At 31.0% G+C, this 21,011-nt stretch overlaps 1 protein-coding gene across 8 annotated transcripts; it reads right to left on the bottom strand.

Moving 5' to 3' along the window:
• Positions 1-1,638: 1,638 nt before the first annotated feature.
• On the bottom strand, positions 1,639-19,544 carry LOC139500730 (calumenin-like). Of its 8 annotated transcripts, none has more exons than XM_071289573.1 (6): positions 19,243-19,544; positions 14,846-15,010; positions 14,024-14,171; positions 12,267-12,441; positions 3,408-3,603; positions 1,639-3,157 (listed from the first exon to the last, which is right to left on the bottom strand). In XM_071289573.1, the coding sequence occupies exons 2-6, from the start codon at positions 15,006-15,008 to the stop codon at positions 2,880-2,882; spliced, it is 960 nt and encodes a 319-aa protein (XP_071145674.1). In that variant the 5' UTR covers positions 15,009-15,010; positions 19,243-19,544; the 3' UTR covers positions 1,639-2,879. The 8 variants fall into 8 exon arrangements, with proteins under 8 accessions (XP_071145674.1, XP_071145687.1, XP_071145707.1 ...); XM_071289586.1 differs by having other exon boundaries at positions 19,359-19,477; XM_071289606.1 differs by having other exon boundaries at positions 12,276-12,441; positions 19,359-19,471.
• Between the last annotated feature and the right edge of the window lie 1,467 nt (positions 19,545-21,011).

Consider the following 21,011-nt stretch of genomic DNA (forward strand, 5'->3'; position numbering starts at 1 on the left):
TTATTGTGATTTTGTCATTTTAGACTTAAATGCGATTTTGATAAAAATCCGGTTTAATTCATATAAAATATTTCAAAATGCGAGTTTAAATTATCTTGTTTCCAACTCTCGCATTTTTTGGCAATAATAAAAACCTCGCAATAATTTCTGAATTTACAGTATATAAAAAAACAAGATGTGGTATGATTGCCAACGAGACATTTCTCCACAAGAGACCAAATGACAAAAGAAATTTAAAACATGTATGGCCTTCAACAATGAGCAGATATTTGTTCTTTCATATTCTTTTATTGGTTTTTGAAAAAGATTTCCAATTGCAGATAAATAAACTGTTATCACAGAGATATGTCTTCCAGATTTGTTATTTTATTATGTAAATGTTGAAATTAAAATGGCAATATTTAAGAAGTTAGACTAATATTCAAAGCCAATGAACCATAACTGAAATACAACGCTGAACCATCTTAATGTGAATGAGATGTGCAAATGCTAATACAACTGCATACCAAATATCGACTGATTATAAGTTGTTCCCTTTAAACAAACCTAAACACAAACATTATCTTGTAAACTATGTAAAATTTTCAAAGTCAATGAACCATGAAGAAGGGATGGAGCTATATAATCTCTATGGAAAAGATACTTGCAAATGCCAATACATTTGAATTTCAAACATCATTGACTTAACATAAGCAGATCATCTTAAACTGATCTAATCAGGAACTAACACATGCAAACTAAGAAAAAGTTTCAACGTCGATAGACCATGACAGAGGATGGGGCCAAATACTCTCCATTGAAATGAGATGTGCTAATGCTAGTAAAACTGAATACCAATTAACATTGGTCTACTACTAATGATTCCCCATACACTGACCTAATTACAAACTAATACATGTTAACTAAGCAAAATTTTCAAAGTCAATAGACCATGACTAAGGGGGCTGAGCCAAATAATCTCCATGGAAATGAGATTTGTCGATGCTTAAACAGCTGCATACCAAATACCATTGACCTACCACTAATGGTTCCCCATACACTGACCTAATCAGAAACTGATGCATGTAAAATAAGCAAAAGTTTGTAAGTCAATAGACCATGGCTGAGGGGGAAGGGCCAAATAATCTCCATGGAAATGAGATGTGTCAATGCTTTTACATATGTATACCAAATATCATTGACCTACAACTTGTGGTCCACCACAATCCTAGAACTAATCACAAACTAATACATTGTTGACACTGCTGCTGCTGTTGCCAAAGCAGAAAACATCATATCTATGTCTCGCTTTTTGACTCCTTCAAGCGAGACAAAAATCAGAACTAAAGCAATTAGTCTCTTGACACAATTTTATTCATTACGGTGTCATGAGTCTGAAGTATCCCTTTTGTTATCTATTATAAGATTGGTATAATATATTATTAATGACAAATAATTCATTTTGTTCCACCATTTCCCCCCAAAGTAACAGCAACCAAGGTGATTGCTAACCAATGAAAAGAAACAATTTTGATAATGAATTCTTAAATTATGCTGAATAAAACATGCCTCTAAAAAATGATGTACGAGTGTTCAAAAAAGATGACAGACACATTAACTGATAAAACAAAAAGTAAGTAAATGATAAAAACAAAAGTCATAAATAAATCTTTTAATAAGCTTAAAGTTTAATAACAACTACATCAAATTCTAAATCTTATATCATCAATAAAATATAACTTTGGTCCTTTTAAAAATAAAATATCTTGCACAAATCTGTCATAATTCGCTACAACATATAAATCTCACAATATATATGGCAAGGCTGTTTGAAAATTTATAATTCATGATTTTAAACTAAAGTTGAAATAACTGAAGGTGTCATACAAAATATTTGGCAACAGAGATACATTGGAACCCAAACTAATAATTTGGGGTACCAGGGTTTGTTTTCAATCAAGAAACATATTGTATATATCTTTATTCTTATACAGCCAATGCATTTAATACAACGGTACAGAGAAAAACAATTGTGTATACCATAAACATAATGTAAATAGAGGAATAAGCATCCTATCCTCAAAATTAAATAGGATAAATAGAGAAATCTGACTTTTTTAACTATGATCATGTCAAAAGTGGACTTGCCTTGTGTGGCTTATATATCATTCAATTTGGCTGATTTTATAGGTTTGTCATTTAAATAAATCTGATATGAATATGACATGTAAAATATTATCAGCACCCAATTGTGTTAACAGTTGTATAGAACTGGAGTATTATAATTTATTGCACATGATAAAAGGTTCACACTCATAACACGATTTTGTTCATTATAAATTCTAACAAAGTTATAACATGGTATCAAATTATTCAAAACCACCACCTTAAATTGTTTGAAATTTAAGACTTTCAGCAGAAAAATCCATACTAGTATTCTTATAAAAACTATGATAAAAATTAAAGCAGTGTATTAAAGCTCTAAAACAAACACAACTTTTGTTATAATAATAAGATTCAAATTCCATGAACTACAAACCTGAAAAATTGAATAATGGAATATTTTTGAAACACTAACAAAACAAATGTAACAAAGAAATGCAATGAAAAAATATAGAACATGATACAATAAGGTAAAATTGTATTTATATCACTACACTTTCCTGACATGTACAAAATAATCGCAATTACAAATTTCCAAAAAATATTAAAGACTTCTAAAGGTTTCAAAATAATGAATAGCACTACAATCTTGTCAAAAATATACATGGGATAGTATCTGAAAAATGTAATCCTATCCCCCCAAATATCAAAGGGAAAAAAATAAAAATCTACGTTCAACAACTTTTACTCATTGCATCATGTTCACAAATTATGAAGTAGTTCTATAGAGACCAAGGTTACAATTCTTCATGTGGGAGGAATGCACCATAGTTTGTTGCTTGACTGCCTACAAAGTCTTCGCTATGATCAACAATTTCTTTTTCTGATAGTTTTCCATCTTTATCATCATCAGCTCTGCCGATTAAATGGTCTGATTCCTCTGTAGCGGTTTCCATATTATCAGGTAAGATCCAGGGTTTCATCTCTTCTCTATCTAATTTACCATCATTATTTTTATCATAATCGGTAAATCTTTCTTTTTCTGTAGCTTCCCATTCTGGATCATCAGCACCCTCTGAATTATAAAGTGTGTATTATTAAATATCATCTTATTAAAAATTCTTAAAAGGCAACTTTTAAATTTCAGTTTTATGAATGAACTGCCCTTGTTTATGTGTTGACCTGTAGTCATATGGGGAAAACATGTCATTTTTTCATTATTTAGGAAATCTTCATTTTAATCAGTTTTCTCACACAAAACTGGGTTTTTTTTATTATGAAAAATATAATATAAAATATATTTGTCTGAATACCAATAAAATTACCTTGTCCAAGAAATTCTTGTAATGAGATAGTTCCATCAGCATTTTTATCATAATCTTTCATTGATCTGTCCATTTCCACTTCATGCATGTGTTTGAAGTCATAAGGGAATTCAAATGCTACATATTCTTTCTCATTAAGGGCTCCATCTTTGTCCTCATCAGCAGCATTAAACTTCGAGTGGTCTTCTTCTACCATCTGAAATTATATAATGAATGATCGTTTAACAGATTATGTATTTACCGGGTATATACACAGTATATTTCATCACGTTAGCTTGTTATAATCCCTAAATTCAAAAATTTTTGCATTGTTTTATTTACAATCACTTGTTTCTATTTATGGGAAAGTCGACAATCCATATATATGGATAGTCGACCTTCCCATGGATAGAAACAAGTGCCTATGGTTTTATTGCAAAAATAGAATAGATTTGCCAACAAAAAAAACCTTTTGAATTCACAATTATTAATTCACGTTTTTATCCATTGTGCAATAATTGCAAAATAAAATGAATGCAAAATTTCAGAATTTACAATAAAACAAGAACCATGAAATAAATGAAGTTGCAATCCCAGCAACAAGAATTTATATGGAATATTTTTAACACATGACCCGATAAAATTGTCCCCAATATAGGATTTTTTTTAATATGGCACCTATCTGAGGTTCTGATTAGTGGAAACCTCCATACAAATTTGAAGAGAACCTGATAAAAACTAAGTTCTTATATAAGGTTTATAATTTATATGTGTTATTTTGAAAAGTTCCCCTCCTGATAAAATTGTCCCTCAATTTAGATTTTATAAGACCATTATACACAATACTAATTACTATAGAAGATCTATCTGATAAACCAGTATCATTTGCCTAGCATTATTGCATTAATTTATATACAATGCAATAAATTTATTTCCAATAGTTTCCAGCAAAACCACAAAAATATGTGTTAATGTCATAATACAGGGTAAGGGGTCAACTGTAATTTCATAAATACATTTTATTTTTCGTGAGCACTACTGCCACTAGTAATTGTTTTTGCTATACAATACAGTTTCTCTACTATAGTTTCTGAGTGAACACACTGAAATGTCTTGCCTACTTTACTTATAATATGAATTTCATTCCATACATCAAATAAAATAAGACTAGCAGTATTGCTAAAAATATCTGAGAAACAGTTCTTACAAAAATTGAACATTTACCATTATGATTTTTCAATAAAATGAGGTCAAGGTCAGATGAACCCTACCAGACAACATGAACACCATGTAATCATTCAATACACCAAATATATCATACCTAATGCTTATAGTATCAGAACAAGAGGCTCTCAAGAGCCTGAATTGCTCACCTGGTAAACAATGCCTTCGGCCATGTTTTTTGACGAAATAGAAAATAAAACACAAACTTTATTTTATACACCCTACTGATCATTCCAATGAAGTTTGGTTGAATTTGGTTGAGTAGTTTTAGAGGAGAAGATTTTTTAAAGTTAGCAAATATGATGAACAAATTGTGAAAAAATTGTCATTAAAGGGAAAATTCACGATTTTTTACTTATGGTTTAAATATGTTCATTATGACATAATATATATATTCACAAAGTTTTATCGCTATATGTGCAGTAATAAAGGAGAAATTCAATAATTAATGAAAAAATATCAACTACTTCCTGTAGGTCGTGACGTTTTCTCCTGATTTTTGCATGCCGGGATTTAAAATACAATCATTAAAAGTCTTGGTTTTTAATCATATTTTAACGTAATCGTAAGCGCGCCGATGACTTATGCTTTATCTAATAACCATCCGATAATAAGAAGATAAAACGCACAGACGTTCAATTGTACTCATTCGTGAGATAAATTATCTATGTTAAACGTATATATTCGAATTATTTTTGTAGACAACACAAAAAGTTATAAATTTATTTTTATTAAATGCATTTTCGGACTGATAAGGTGAACAAATTAAAGTACAATAATCTGTCAAGCCAATATGTTGGTGTACTATTATTGACCTTTTACTATCTCTGCTATGACTAGGTTTATACGATGTGTGTATTCACGGTTCTGTGGCAATACTCGTAGATGGCTTGTTGAAAGGTAAATTGTTATTTGCACTTCAGTATTTAACCACGCCTCTAGGGCACACCTTGCCAGGTGTGACTGTCTATTCGGATCAGTGGGAGCATTTAATACACACATTAAAAATACATATTCAAGTTGGTGACAAATAAAAATTGGTCGCCGTGGAATTATTTAATTATATTTGGTGCTATTATTTATTTGAATTCAAATAAGTTAATTTACTAAGAAATACACAATTTTCGGTTAAAGACGGGAAACTTAATTCATATGTCAGAATGAAATGATATACAAGTCTTGTCCTTGATTTATGTCTCATAAAAAAGGGGGACTTAGAAATTAGAAATAGCTTTACTAAATCATTTTTATTTGTCTTTATTAGGCGAAAAAATGTACGAGAATACTTACATTTAGACTTTTGAAAGCCATGTATTAATTAATATATGAAACTATCTGAAGATAACTCTACCGAAGCGGAATATAATATGTACGAATAAAGAAAAAATACTTTTGTATTGGAATGGAATCGAAAAATTACGAATAGATATTCTTTTCAAGTGTGAAAAACATCGACCAAATTTATTCATAATCGGGAACGTCCTTATTAAAATCTGAGACTACTATAATAATCGTCGTCTCCCAACGTATATATATACTTAAATAACTATTTGACCAACGATGTTTAAAATTAAAGACGACGAATTTAATGTTATCTTTCCCTATTTTTGAATGTTATTATAAGTCTGTTGAACTTGCAAGAATACCCCTAAAGCGGACAAATATCCGACAAGCAGTTTATTCTTTAACTTGCTGTCATTGAATATCAAGAAAGAAAATAAATCCCGAAATTGATACTCAATAGTTTTCCTAGAAAATATTCACATCCCTCGAGGATTATTAGTGTACGTCAAGTTGCATATATTTTACATGAATGTTGGAACAATTGTGATGATGACGAATTTCGTCCTTTATTCGAGAACAATCTAATTGATATATAAATCTGTGAGTTTACTATGTTCTTAACTTCGATGAACCAAAGCAAGTTATAAATTGACCTGTATTTAAATCAAATTGTTTCTTTTTTTTCTTCTTCTTCTTTTGGTATACAATAGTCTATCGAATTCGTTGATTACATACTGTTGGCATACGTGGACTAGTCTATTTACAAAACTTTTACCACAAGTTACACAAAATGTATGTTTCTTTCTTATGTTCAATGTATACATGTATACATATTTTAAATTGCGCTACTGACTATAGTTCCGTAACTTTCTACCCAGGCGTATGTATACACGAATCGTCGACAAGTGCGCACATTTTTTTAAATCAATAATTCTGGTATGTTCCAATCTGTCCTAAACTATTGACAACGAGTATATATTACATTTTCCCAAATTAACCCTAGGAAAAATATGTAAATAGATTTGTATTTCTTCAATTTTTTTTTTTGTATTATTTTTTTTTTTATAAATAATATTATTTACACCAGAAATGTTATTTATAAACAAGCGTATGAGTTCAGTAATGACTAGTATATTATATCACTTTCGGACACGCAAGACAAAAATGTATATTATACATGCACCTGATAGTTCAAAATGGAAAGTTATAAGTAACGCTCGTGTACACTGATCAATACCTACAGAAGTGAAACGATGCATGAACTTGCAAGCCCGCCGGACAGGAAATCGATTGAATACCTGGACGTGTCACCTTACACCCCTTCCAATACCTTTGGGAGTAATACCTTTAGCCATGCTGGTGATCCGATGAGGGAAGATCCGAATTTATTTAAATAAAGTTTATTACTTGAAAGAATTATGAACGAATTAGATTTTCGAAAACAATTTACACGGAACACTTATTTATGATTTGAACTTTGACTTTTTAACTAATTACAATATTAACAGTTTAAAAATAACAGACTATATGGTTATTTAAAGACCATTTTCCGTATCAAGTTAGTCAGTCAGATAAAACAACCGTACAATTGACAAGATTTCGACACGCAATTACGACTACATCGTTTACTGTAGTTTTGTTCCTTTGTGGTTTATAGACATATCAGGATTTTTCATCGGAGAAGGTGGCAAGATGGCGGAGAGCAGAGAACTGATACTCAAAATTTAAAATCGATGGTGATCTCTTATTTAGCGGAATAAAACTTTAATATCTATAAATTTGAGCATTTTTATACAGAATGGACATAATATCAATTTTTGATTTTTTTGCGAAGTTTCCCTTTAAAGGACAATAACCCCTTAAGGGGTCAATTGACAATTTTGGTCATATTTAACTTATTTGTAGATCTTACTTTGCTGATCATTTTTGCTGTTTACAGTTTATCTTTATCTATAATGATATTCAAGATAATGACCAAAAACTGCAAAATTTCCTTAAAATTACCAATTAAGTGACATCAACCCAACAATGGTTTGTTTGATTCGTCTGAAAATTTCAGGGCTGATAGATCTTGACCTAATGAACATTTTTACCCATGTCAGATTTGCTCTAAATGCTTTTGTTTTTTAGATATAAGCCAAAAACTGCATTTGACCCCTATGTTCTATTTAAAGTAAGGGCGGCCATGTTTTTTGACGGATCAAAAATCGAAGCACACACTTTGTGCAGGATAATCTAAGGAACTATCATGCTAAGTTTCATCCAAATCCATTCAGTGGTTTCAGAGGAGAAGATTTTTTAAAGTTAGCAAATATGATGAACAAATTGTGAAAAATTGTCATTAAAGGACATTTACCCCTTAAGGGGTCAATTGACTATTTTGGTCATATTAACCTATTTGTAGATCTTACTTTGCTGATCATTTTTGCTGTTTACAGTTTATCTTCATCTATAATAATATTCAAGATAATGACCAAAAACTGCAAAATTTCCTTAAAATTACCAATTAAGTGGCAGCAACCCAACAATGGTTTGTTTGATTCATCTGAAAATTTCTAGGCTGATAGATCTTGACCTAATGAACATTTTTACCCCATGTCAGATTTGCTCTAAATGCTTCCGTTTTTGAGATATAAGCCAAAAACTGCATTTGACCCCTATGTTCTATTTTAAGTAACGGGGGCCATTTTTTTTGACGGATCAAAAATCGAAGCACACACTTTGTGCAGGATAATCTAAGGAACAATCATTTTAAGTTTCATTCAAATCCATTCAGTAGTTTCAGAGGAGAAGATGTTTGAAAAATTGTTAACGACGACAGACGACGACGACGACGGACGCCAAGTGATGAGAAAAGCTCACATGGCCTTTTAGGCCAGGTGAGCTAAAAATGGAATAACAATGAAAACTTGACATTGCCTTATGATTAGAACATGGTCAGATGAACCCTGTCAGACAAAAATATAAAAAATATACATCTTATGATTATTCCATACACCAAATACCAATGACCCATGAAAAAAAGATGCCAAGGTCAGATGAAACATGCCAGACAGACATATAAAATCATTCCATACACCAAATATTGTGGCTCTATTGCTAATAGTATCAGAGAAACAGATCAACCAACAAAAACTTAACACTGACCAATGCACCATGAAAATGAAATCAATGTCAAATGAAACCTGTGAGTCTGACATTTGTACATTACAATCATGACATACACCACATAAAGTTGACCTATTGATTTTATAGTAATTGAGATAAATACTTAATGAGGAAAGCAAAACTTTGGTCACAGATCCATGATATAATGACAAGTCAGGACGGCCCCGTCTGAAGGTCATGTAGACCTTGTACAGATTATAAAGTATATAAAATAATTATTGTTTTGACACCTTAAATTAAAAAAAATAATAATAATAAAGAATCAGATGCAAGCACAATTATGATCATGGTTTGAAAGAATTGATCTAAAAAAAAATCTATTAATTGTAAATGTTTGACATTAAATTGAGAGCAGATCTATTTAACTTACAATTTTTTAATTAAAGTAAATAAAATAATTATTCAATGTTTTGACATCTGAAATTCAAACACCCACTTATGCATCTGAGACAAATGCCAAGGATAATAATTTGAAAGAATGGATTTATATTTTTTTTTATATAAATTGTATTAGTTTGACATCCAATTTGAGTGTACATCTATAGAAGTTTCATTTTATTAATAAATGTGTAAAACAATCTTAAATCTGGTAAACAAGTAAACTAAAGGGATCATTAAACTACTACAAAATTTTACGTGTTCAGATAATTAGTGGATTTGTTTTTTTTTCACTCATTCTATTAAATCAATGTTCTACTCATCAAGGTTGTCAAACTTGCATTGATCATTCATATGAAATATGTATAGTTCGACACTTTCTGCTTAGGCAACAACTGAACTAATATATGACTCAACCAAAATGTCCCAATGAAATTTTAAAATTTTTCTCTTTCATCCACACAAAAATTGGAAAAAAATATTCATTGAAAGTCAATCACTCCTGGTTCTACAATGAGAAGACAAAAGTTGACTAGACTAATTTTTACTGTGTTTATATAAAAAAAGAAGATGTGGTATATTTGCCAATGAGACAACGCTCCACAAGAGACCAAAATGACACATAATTAAAAACTATAGGTCACCATACGGCCTACAACAATGGGCAAAGCCCATACCGCATAGTTAGCTTTAAAAGTCCCCGAAATTACAATGTAAAACAATTCAAACGAGAAAACTAACAGCCTTATTTATGTACAAAAAATGAATGAAAAATAAATTTGTAACATTAGAAAACCTTGAACATTTTCTAACTAGATGTCCATTTCTGGAAGGGATCCGAAGGACTTTTTATGTCCCATTAAAACAGGCTATAATCAATAAAATTGGGATTGATCAGCGGAAAAGAAATTTTCAAAATAGGGAAACATAAAGCCAATTAATTGTTGACTGCAGAAAACTAGTGTTTTCTACACTTCCAAAGGACAGTAATTTCTTAAATGCATTTAAATCAATTTCTAGAAATTTGTGTGATAAATTAAATCAACAAAGATTAACCCTGATCAATGCTCTATCACTTTAAACATGTTAATATTGATAATTCATAACATTTGTACAACTTATGAAAAAAGGTTTTTAATGATATATGAAAATAAGAGTTGTCTCATACCACATCTTCTTATATCTCTTCACCTGTAATCGGGGCAAATGAAAAAAAAAATCAGCGCAAATGAAATGCAGATTGGCGCAAATGCAAAACGCTGGTTAAAATATACTAAACAATTTTTAAAAATCGTCATTCAAGTACTCCCATTTATGTCCTTCCATGGTTTTAGTTGTATTGGCATTTTTTGTAGATCTTGTATAGTTGAATCATTTTTTGCTGTAAAAGCTGAATTTGAAGGTCCTCAACAGAAATTAATTAGACAAAAAAAAAAATCTGCAGTCTTCAAATGTTTAAAAAAGTTGTATAAAAGTGTCAGTTTACATAGATAGTGCACCTTTCTAGAAACATGTAATCACATTGTCAAATATGGTCTCAGTACCTTACATGTATATTACAATGATAAATCAGGAGAAATAATCTTAAAACTACATTTTGTATTTGATGTATACAGGAAACTCATGATAAGATGGCAGTTTACAATCCAGACACTATATACACTTAACATTCAATTTTGTATTTATCACATTTGACTTGTCTTTACTTTATTTTTCAAATTAACTTTCATTTATTGACTATGTACATTTATTAAAAGTTGTCACATGATAAAACAACAATTCAACAACCTACTTCTTTATACTTTGTAACACCAATTAAAGTTTAGCTTCACAAAATAAAGTATAACAGGAATATACATATTGAAAGGTCAAAAGTTGCCTTTACATATTATTTATTAGAAACCTTAAACCTTAATTATTCAGCTTTATCTTGTTCTGCTCAGAAGCAATTAAAAATTGACTTTTCTATATCTAAGAAATACTTCTTTCAAATTCTTATCTTTACTTTCTTAACATACTTTGGGGAAAAAATGTTAAGGGTTTCCTTCCTCAGAAGAGTAGGTAGGATAGGATTTCATTTGTTGTACTATTTTTTTACTTTTATTTATGGGGTAACTTGCCATTTCTCATGAATAACAGTCAAAATTGTCACTAATATCAGGGAAGGCATTTTAAGACACAAGCATTTTTATTTTATGTTGGCCTTATTTTATATGTGAGCTAGTATATATATATACTTTTAACACCTCCCCCCCCCCCCCCCCAAAAAAAAGTTCTGTCAAACCTGTATTAAGCTATCACTCTTTGAAAGTATCAAAAGTGACCACTCAAAAGAGGTGACCTTTGAAATGAGGTTCTGATTTTCACTTCAATATTGAACACATGGATTTTTTCTTTATGATTATTTCAGTAGTAAAAACATTAAAATGACCATTGTTAAAAGTTGAAAAGAAGATTTCGTCTATAAATAGGAGACTAATGACAGCTTTAAACAGGTGACCCCCAATTCAAATTAAATTGTGTAGTGAAAACGTTTGGGAAGGTCTGAAAATTACTGTTAGAAGCAGGTGACTGTTAAGGCAGGTTTAAATATATTTCATATCTTATGCCTAAGCAAATTAAAATGGTAAGAAAATCTTAAATTTTTCTAGTCTAACATGCAACAAAAATATTCTGTAAGGAAAAAAAAAAAATTCCTTCCATCAGATATAAAAATAATAAAAGTAATAAAAATAACCAGGTAAGCTAAAAAGCAAAGTAAAAACTGTAAACTGCCACCAAAGGATATAAAATCCATATAAACAAAGAGTTGTCCTGTATACTAACCTTTTTTACCTTGTTGAAGTCTTCTAGATCTTCTTGGTCTCTGTGTTTAAAATCTTCCATATCTTCTGGATTATAACCGTACTGTTTACTAATGTATTCTTTCCATGTCACTTTCCCGTCTTTGTCAGTATCATGTTCTTTTAATTGTTCTGAAGAATCTTCTTCATCTAATTTTCTAATGAGACAGAAAATATTAAGGAATTTTGCTTAAATCTTGCAATAATAGCGATATAGATTAATAAAGTCAGCAACATATATTTTAATAAAAAAAAAAAATATCAAACTCACAGAAAAACAATGAAATAAGTTTTATAATCGTGTTTTTCTTAAGTAAATATTAAACCTATAGATTAACCTTCTTTGATACAATTTATTGATATGTTTAGAAGTATTCTAATTTTTAAATATATATGTATAATTTTAAAAAAAACTTTTTTTATTCAGTATATCATTTTTATTTATTATTACAAGGCATTTTTATACTTTGACCAATTTAATATATCAAGTTGGACAGTCTGGATCAAATTTAAAATGTCTCCAATTTAAGTTTTTCTATGTCACAGTTAAACTGCCCGATAAAGATATAAGTAATATGTATTTTCTTTTTAAAATCAGAAATTGTATCAAACAGTTTTTATATTTTGGTAGATACAGAAACCAATAAGGATAATCCCCAAACATATCTCCTCCTTTGAAGCATTGCCAGGAGAAAAAATAGACTAGGATTCTGTATGTATGTGCCTGTCCCAAATCAGGGGCCTGTAATTCAGTGGTTGTTGTTTGTTGCTGTGTTACATATTTGTTTTTAGTTCATTTTTTTTGTACATAAGTTTTCTCTTTTAAATTGTTATACATTTGTTATTTTGGAGCCTTTATGGCTATGCAGTATGGTTTTGCTCATTGTTGAAGGCTGTAAGGTGACCTATAGTTTCTGTGTCATTTGGTCTCTTGTGAAGTGTTGTCTCATTGGCAATCACATCACATTTTCTTTTTTATAAGTGTTACTGTAATTAAGACTCATCTTCAATGGACATTCTTTGACAGTATTTAGAGTGATACAAATATATAACAAGAATGTGTCCAAAGTACACGGATGCCCCACTCGCATTATCATTTTCCATGTTCAATGGACCGTGAAATTGGGTACAAAATCTAATTTGGCCTTAAAAGTAAAAAGATCAAATAATAAGGAACATGTGTACTAAGTTTCAAGTTGATTGGACTTTAACTTAATCAAAAACTACCTTGACCTAAAACTTTAACCTGAAACTCACACTTTTAATTTCTATGTTCAGTGGACCATGAAAATGGTGTCAAAAGTCAAATTTTGTTTTAAAATAAGAAAGATCATATCATAAGGAACATGTGTACTAAGTTTCAAGTTGATTGGATTTCAGCTTCATCAAAAACTACCTTGACCAAAAACTTTAACCTGAAACTCACACTTTTAATTTCTATGTTCAGTGGACCATGAAAATGGTGTCAAAAGTCTAATTTTGTTTTAAAATAAGAAAAATCATATCATAAGGAACATGTGTACTAAGTTTCAAGTTGATTGGACTTCAGCTTCATCAAAAACTACCTTGACCAAAAACTTTAACCTGAAGTGGGACGAACGGACAGACGGAAGGACGCACAGACAGAAGGAGGCACAGACCAGAAAACATAATGCCCCTCTACTATCGTAGGTGGGGCATAAAAATACTGATTTAAACAACACCAAAGAAACAAATTTAGCCTTTTTGAAATAAACTAACTGAAATGATAAAAGAATCCACTGTGTTAGTTCCTCTGCTGTTACAAATCCATCCCCATTGACATCCATCTTCTTTACCAATAATGCCAATCTTCTTTTTGATTCCTCTGGACTTAACTCATCAAACTCTTCTTCTAACTGTTTAGACCCTATTACAATAGAAACAAACAAAATATTGATATTTTTTAACACCCTAATATAATGCAAACAAACAAAATATTTCAACTGCAAAAGAATTACACTGTTGGTGTAGTAGAATAGACATAACATGCAAATGATGATAAAAAAATTTAAGAACCCCTATATTTATACCATAATGTATGACAAAATATAAGTGACTTAACATGTCATTATTGTGTATAAATAACATTCACATCATGTTCCATGCACCATGTCATATTTTCAAAACCACCAAGTATTGACTCATTTGGCAAAAAAGCAACTCAAATCACGGCTATGCACTTTGGTTGTACAAGTAACTTCTTAAAATAAGTAAGAAGTATTTTAATTTCAACCAGAAACAGCAAACATCTATGCACATGTAACTGGTTAATTTGACACACAAACAGTCTACTTTACATGCGTAAATTATTTTTTCAGAGAAGTCCCTTTGCATACTTGATGAGTGTTATTCCAGAACATGTGGATACCTGAGAACTAATTAAATTTATTTCTACTTCAAAATTTATGCCTTTTTCAACTTCTGTTTGCTTAGTTCAGACATGTTGAGCACCAAGGGATAAGAACAGATGGTTGATTTGCTAAGGATCTTGTTCACACTAGCATGATTAGTAATCACCAGTATGAACTAGTTCATACATACCTAACACTGCCTCATGGTCATAATGTGCGTTATGTTCCCCATCTTTTTCATGGTCATGGTGCATGTGGCTGGGTGGTTTGTGTCCTGCTCCATGCTTGTCGGTTTCTTTCTCACCACAAGAAAGACCAACAGCTAACACCAGCAATAAACAAGTGAAATTCATTTCTGAAAACAAAACAAAAAAACATTGTTTAAAACATTTGACAGTATAATAGTTACTAAGAGTCACAAGAATGTCTAGCACTATTGATATAAATTGGTGAAAGTCATCTTGAGGGGGACATTCAGTCCCTCTTTCAAATTTAAAAAAAAAAAGTAACATGGTAAAAATTATACAAACTTTCTGACTTTTGGTCAATAAGGATATAAACTAAAGTATTAAAGCAAGTATCACAAATTGATATCTCTTCTATATATATATACAGCCATCCTCTATCAATATATTTAAATATCTATTATTCAGTGCAACTGCGGTAGGCAGACCCAGCAGTCCAACCTGTGGTACCGGTATTCATTATATCACTTTCAACAGAATATAAATATCAGCATTGAACAATGACAGGATATAAGAATTCTTATCTCTCTTAACTTAGTACTTGTAAACTTGTACTTTTGAATATATTGAAATTTGGATATAAATTATGCAAATGTTTTGGTAGACAAACTTTCTGATTTCTGTTCAAAAAGTAATAATTAACATTAAAACGTTCCTATCTGTTCAGTATTTATTCATGAATACAAAGACCTAAAATTGAACTTCTGTTGCCTGATGTAAATGTATTATTAACATATAAATTATATATTTTTATATTTTTGATTGATTACTCTCCATCATTTAATCCAAAAAATTAAATATCAATTTATATGTCATGATCATGATCATGTGCATTATAACTGTTTGCTTGCACTAATTATTGCTTTTTTATTTTATTAAATAAACATGTTAAATGGAGCCCAAAAAAAAGATTACCCACCCTAATTTTTGAGAGCCAATCATAACTTTTTTTCATTTAAAATTGGACAAGTTATGTTTTCCCTGGTATAATTCTTCACAAAGTTGTTTTTTGTTCAACCACTAGCATTATGCTGAAAATTGTCTTTAAGTATTGTGTCAAACTAAATATAAACATATCTGACTAACTCAAACAACTTTGATAGTGGCTGACAACTGGAAATACATATAAATACAATAAAAGATCTGAATCTGGAACCAGATAAGGCCCCCCTCCCAAACCCCAACACACAGGCCTTAATTTTTTCATCAAGTTACAGTAAATACACTTAAAATTATGTATATTTTTTGGGAGCCTGGACACAAATAATATTAATGCTATTAAAATTTAAATGATGGGTTAACATTTCCAAAGCTAATCCCATGGCAAATTTCGCGAAAAATAAAACATTCATATCAATAATAAATTTAACATGTTTAAAGAATTTGACTTTTTAAATGTTCAATGAAGTTCATGTATATTTTCTACAATGGCTTGAATGCAAATTTATGTAAATCTTGCAATCAAATATTCACGAAAAATAATACTTTTCCTCAATCCACAACTAGAGGCTCTTAAGAGCCTGTGTCGCTCACCTTGGTCTATGTGCATACATTAAACAAAGGACACAGATGGATTCATGACAAAATGGTGTTTTGGTGATGGTAATGTGTTTGTAGATCTTACATTACTGAACATGCATGCTTCTTACAATTATCACTATTTATAATGAACTTGGCCCATTAGTTACAGAGGAAAATATTTTGTTAAAATTTACAAAAATTTACAAAATTTATGAAAATTATTAAAAATTGACTACAAAGGGCAATAACTCCTTAAGGGGTCAACTGACCATTTTGGTCATGTTGACTTATTTGTGGATCTTACTTTGCTGAACATTATTGCTGTTTACAGTTTATCTCTATCTATTATAAAATAATATTCAAGATAATAACCAAAAACCGCAAAATTTCCTTCAAAATTACCAATTCAGGGGCAGCAACCCAACAGCCGGTTGTTGGATTCATCAGAACATTTCAGGGCAGATAGATCTTGACCTAATAAACAATTTAACCCCAATCAGATTTTCTCTAAATGCTTCGGTTTCAAGAGTTATAAGCCAAAATCTCCCCCTATGTTCTATTTTTAGCCATGGCGGCTATCTTAGTTCGTTGGTCAGGTCACCGGACACATTTTTAAACTAGATACCCTAATGATGATTATGGCCAAGTTTGGTTAAATTTGGCCCAGTAGTTTCAGAGAAGATTTTTGTAAAAATTAACAGACGACGACGACAGATGCCAAATGATGAGAAAAGCTTACTTGGCCCTTTGGCCCAGGCGAGCTAAAAATTAGAACACACAAAAATAAATGAGTCCAAAGTACGCAAAACCAAGTTACCAACAATATATGTTTTAATAAAATAAAATTAAAATTAAAATACATTGGTAGTCCTATTACATTTACATTAAAGGTATAATGCTACATAATTTACATTTTACTGAACATGTTTGTATTGTTAAATAAATGATATATCAATATTTTGTGGTTGTAAAAGCTGTTACAAGCTGATCAAAATTCAATATCATGTCCAAACAATATAGGAAATGAGGTACATATTTAACAATGCTTCTTCAGTAAATCCAATAATATATCTTTAATGAACATCTAAATGTACTCTAATTTATAATAAAATGAAGAACGTGTAAGTAGCTACAGAACTGTAGCTTAGTGAACCTTGGCAAATATAAAAAAGTTGAAACACCCAAGTGCAATAAGAAGTAGAGTTTCACTGAAAAGGACCAGCAAGTACATATTCTTGGACACAATAAAGATTACATTTTTCAAAACAATAAAAAAAAAAAACAGTGAAAAATACATAACTACAAAAATGTAATTAAAACATATTATTTGAAACTTTCATAGCTATGGAAAAAAAAGTAATTATAAATCTTTTATATTCTTTTGCTGGAATTATGCATACAGTATATATATCATAAATATGTATAAATCATCTAAATATTCATGTAAAAAATGATATTAGCCCAACAACCTTATTCTTAAATGGGTAAATTTGCAGGAGAAAATTTTTTGTTTGTCCCTCGCCAGGATTAAAACTCATGCTTCTGATATATCATGTCACCAAATCGCCTCGTTCTGTGCTAGACCCACTTGACCACCTAAGCTCTACAAAAATAAAGCTTTTGGTGGCTGGGTGTTACCTTTCCTCATCAGTTTTAATCAGTGTCTTAATACAGTACATGATGAATTAAAGAACCTTAGTAAGCATGCTCACATACCCCACGTCCCCCCATTGTCATTGGAGAAATTAAATAAGTGTAAGAAAAAAAATTGTATAAGCAAAATATTGAATAATAATTTCCTGTCAATAATGCACATCTACATAGTATGTCCTTGATATCTTAAAAGGTTTCATGAAATTCTGTTGTGTAGTTTCAGAGGAGTTGCTATGACAAACTGTTGCAGAAGTACATTAAAGTAAATAAGTTCAAAGGGGCGTAACTCCTAGAAAAAAATTGAATCGTAATTTCCTGCCAATACTACAACTACATATTATGTCCTTTTCATCTAAAAAGGTTTCGTGAAATTCTGTTGTGTGCTTTGAGAGGAGTTGCGATGACAAGAAACAGGACTAATGGACAGACTGAGGGACAGATGGATGGGTCAAAAACATTATACCCTGCGCAACTTCGTTGCATGGGGTATAATAAGGCATTTAGATGGAATTTTTACAGATCAGCTGAATTATCTATCATAGACATAGAAGATCTTTCAAATTAATGTAGGATGCAGTCACAGAAATAATCATGTTATCTGGTTATAAGTACGTCTAAACCAGTGACAACTCTGATATTTTATATCAAATATACTTGATTATTTAACAGCAACAGGTACCAATAGACTAAAAAGCTCTAACAAACCTCTGTATCTGATGCAGAGTAGCAAACAAATTAAAAGGTAACAAAAGTTCAACTTTATTTACAGCAAATAACATATACTGCAGTAATAGGTTCTGAGAATGTAAGTTTCCCTAGCTACTGCAACAGACACAAAGGGGCGGTTCTATAGCCCCAACCAACCCCGATGCAGATGATACCACATGTATCTCTGATTTCAGGGGAAAAAAACAGGATAATTTACTATGTAATATGAAGTTTAATTGAAACTACAAGTAGGATATTAACTAATTAATGATCAATATATATAAACAGTAATAAACGAAGTTCTAAGTATATGTAACTCTTCGATAGTAATACTTTTTTAACTGTAAATCTAATTTCCCAAAATTTAATGATAAATACCATGTAATGCTGTATAGATTAACTCTTTTCATTAGCCTATACACAACCCACAAGTGCAAGTCTTACCAGAAAAAAAATATGCCTTCTGCAATCCTGTCGTCTGCAAACTTAGCACTGTATGACTATTCAATTAAATACACGTCTTCTCCTAACTTTTAAATTACACAGCTAATTATTATGCTAAAGGTGTATACATACACGTGGCTTTGTGTGATTAGATAGTACAAAGATCGTCTAACTCAAACAACATATAATCCCCGCCAGCTGGCTAACCGGGGAATGTTAAAGGTAGATAACTATATTTCAAGTTTATTTTCGCGGCAAAATGTCGTTGTAATATTATCAAAATACTGACGTACTGTTTACTCGGATGAATCTAGAACTATTAAAGGCCCGATTCGGAGAATACAGATAATTATAATCTTATTTTGTAGTGCATTTCTTATAGACAACAAATTCAAATTAAAAAAATCGCACCTGCTCTATCTCAAAAAGATTTTTACAGTGTAGGCAGTGTACTACCAATGCCGGGACAAATAGTGATCAAAATTGTAGAAATTTCTACCAGCTCTAACTCAAAATATTTACAATTCTATGTTAAGGGGTTCTAAAATTCAGTTTTGCAGCCTCAGACGTACTAATTTTTTACCTTTTTTAACTGGATATTTAATAACATAAAGATTCAGCATCCATTTTTTTAACCGTTGATGTAATTTCATCCCGACTTTCTTTAGATCATGGCCTTCAGGGCAGGGTAACGGATATATACTATAATAATGTATTCTTATCCCCAAACCTTACCCTAACCTATACATAAACCTTACACTAGCTCTAACCTTTAAACCTAACCCTAACCTGACCCTAGCCTTAAACAACCCCTAACCTAACTTGGCTATATAAGTAACTATGAATCATTGAACCCGCTAGACTAACCCTGATGTATAGGGACCCTTAAGGTAGAAAAAAGGCCAAATTTCTTTGTCCTCCACCGATTATCTCCCCCACTCACTAAAGACGATCACATACTACTATTAGTATTCAACATTCGATTAATCGACTAGGTTATGTGGGCCGCAAATGGGGCTAGAGGGTCTAAGAAGGAAATGGCTTGGTGTTTTGAACAGTGTCTGAAGACTAGATGGTGCATTCAATGGAAGTTCTCATTTCGACCATACGTGGTCGTGTATATCCAGCCACCCTTCGCCAATAATAGACGGAGAAGTTTAAATGAATGACTATAACTCTATCCACATATGTGACTCTTGCTTGTGTAAACATAATGCATCGGTTGTCCCTTTTCCTTAAACTCCACAGCCGTATAACCTTTCTTAATTTCGACATATTGTCTTTTTTCTCTCGACAAAATATGCTGGTATTATTTAAAGTATGCCTTCTTTTACTGACAAGAAATCGCAAAATTAACACCAAACACACAAAATTAAATATGTCCGTTCTAAAATATTCACTCGGAACGCTGAAAATCTGGGACAAAGACCATTTACTGCCGATAACATGACCTTAAGGTTACAAAACCCTTTCAAAGTCCCTTATCATCGTGACATATTCTCTGTTAGGTCGCATTTTGTGTCCTATTACTAAATAATGATTACTATGTTTTCTATATATATGCCTTACTGCTTATGACAATTCAAGTTGGACTCAAAATCAGCCAAACGAAAACAGAAGTCATGACCCTTAACATCAATAACCAAACTCCTATCCTAGTAGATGAAAAAGATCTAACCATCACAGAAACATTTACATACCTAAGAAGTACAATACAAATGATAGAGGTGCAGGAAATGACATCATGAACAGATTAGATAAAGCCAGAAATGTATTCAGATCATT

Source organism: Mytilus edulis, chromosome 1 (assembly GCF_963676685.1).
Source record: "Mytilus edulis chromosome 1, xbMytEdul2.2, whole genome shotgun sequence".
Taxonomy (NCBI): domain Eukaryota; kingdom Metazoa; phylum Mollusca; class Bivalvia; order Mytilida; family Mytilidae; genus Mytilus; species Mytilus edulis.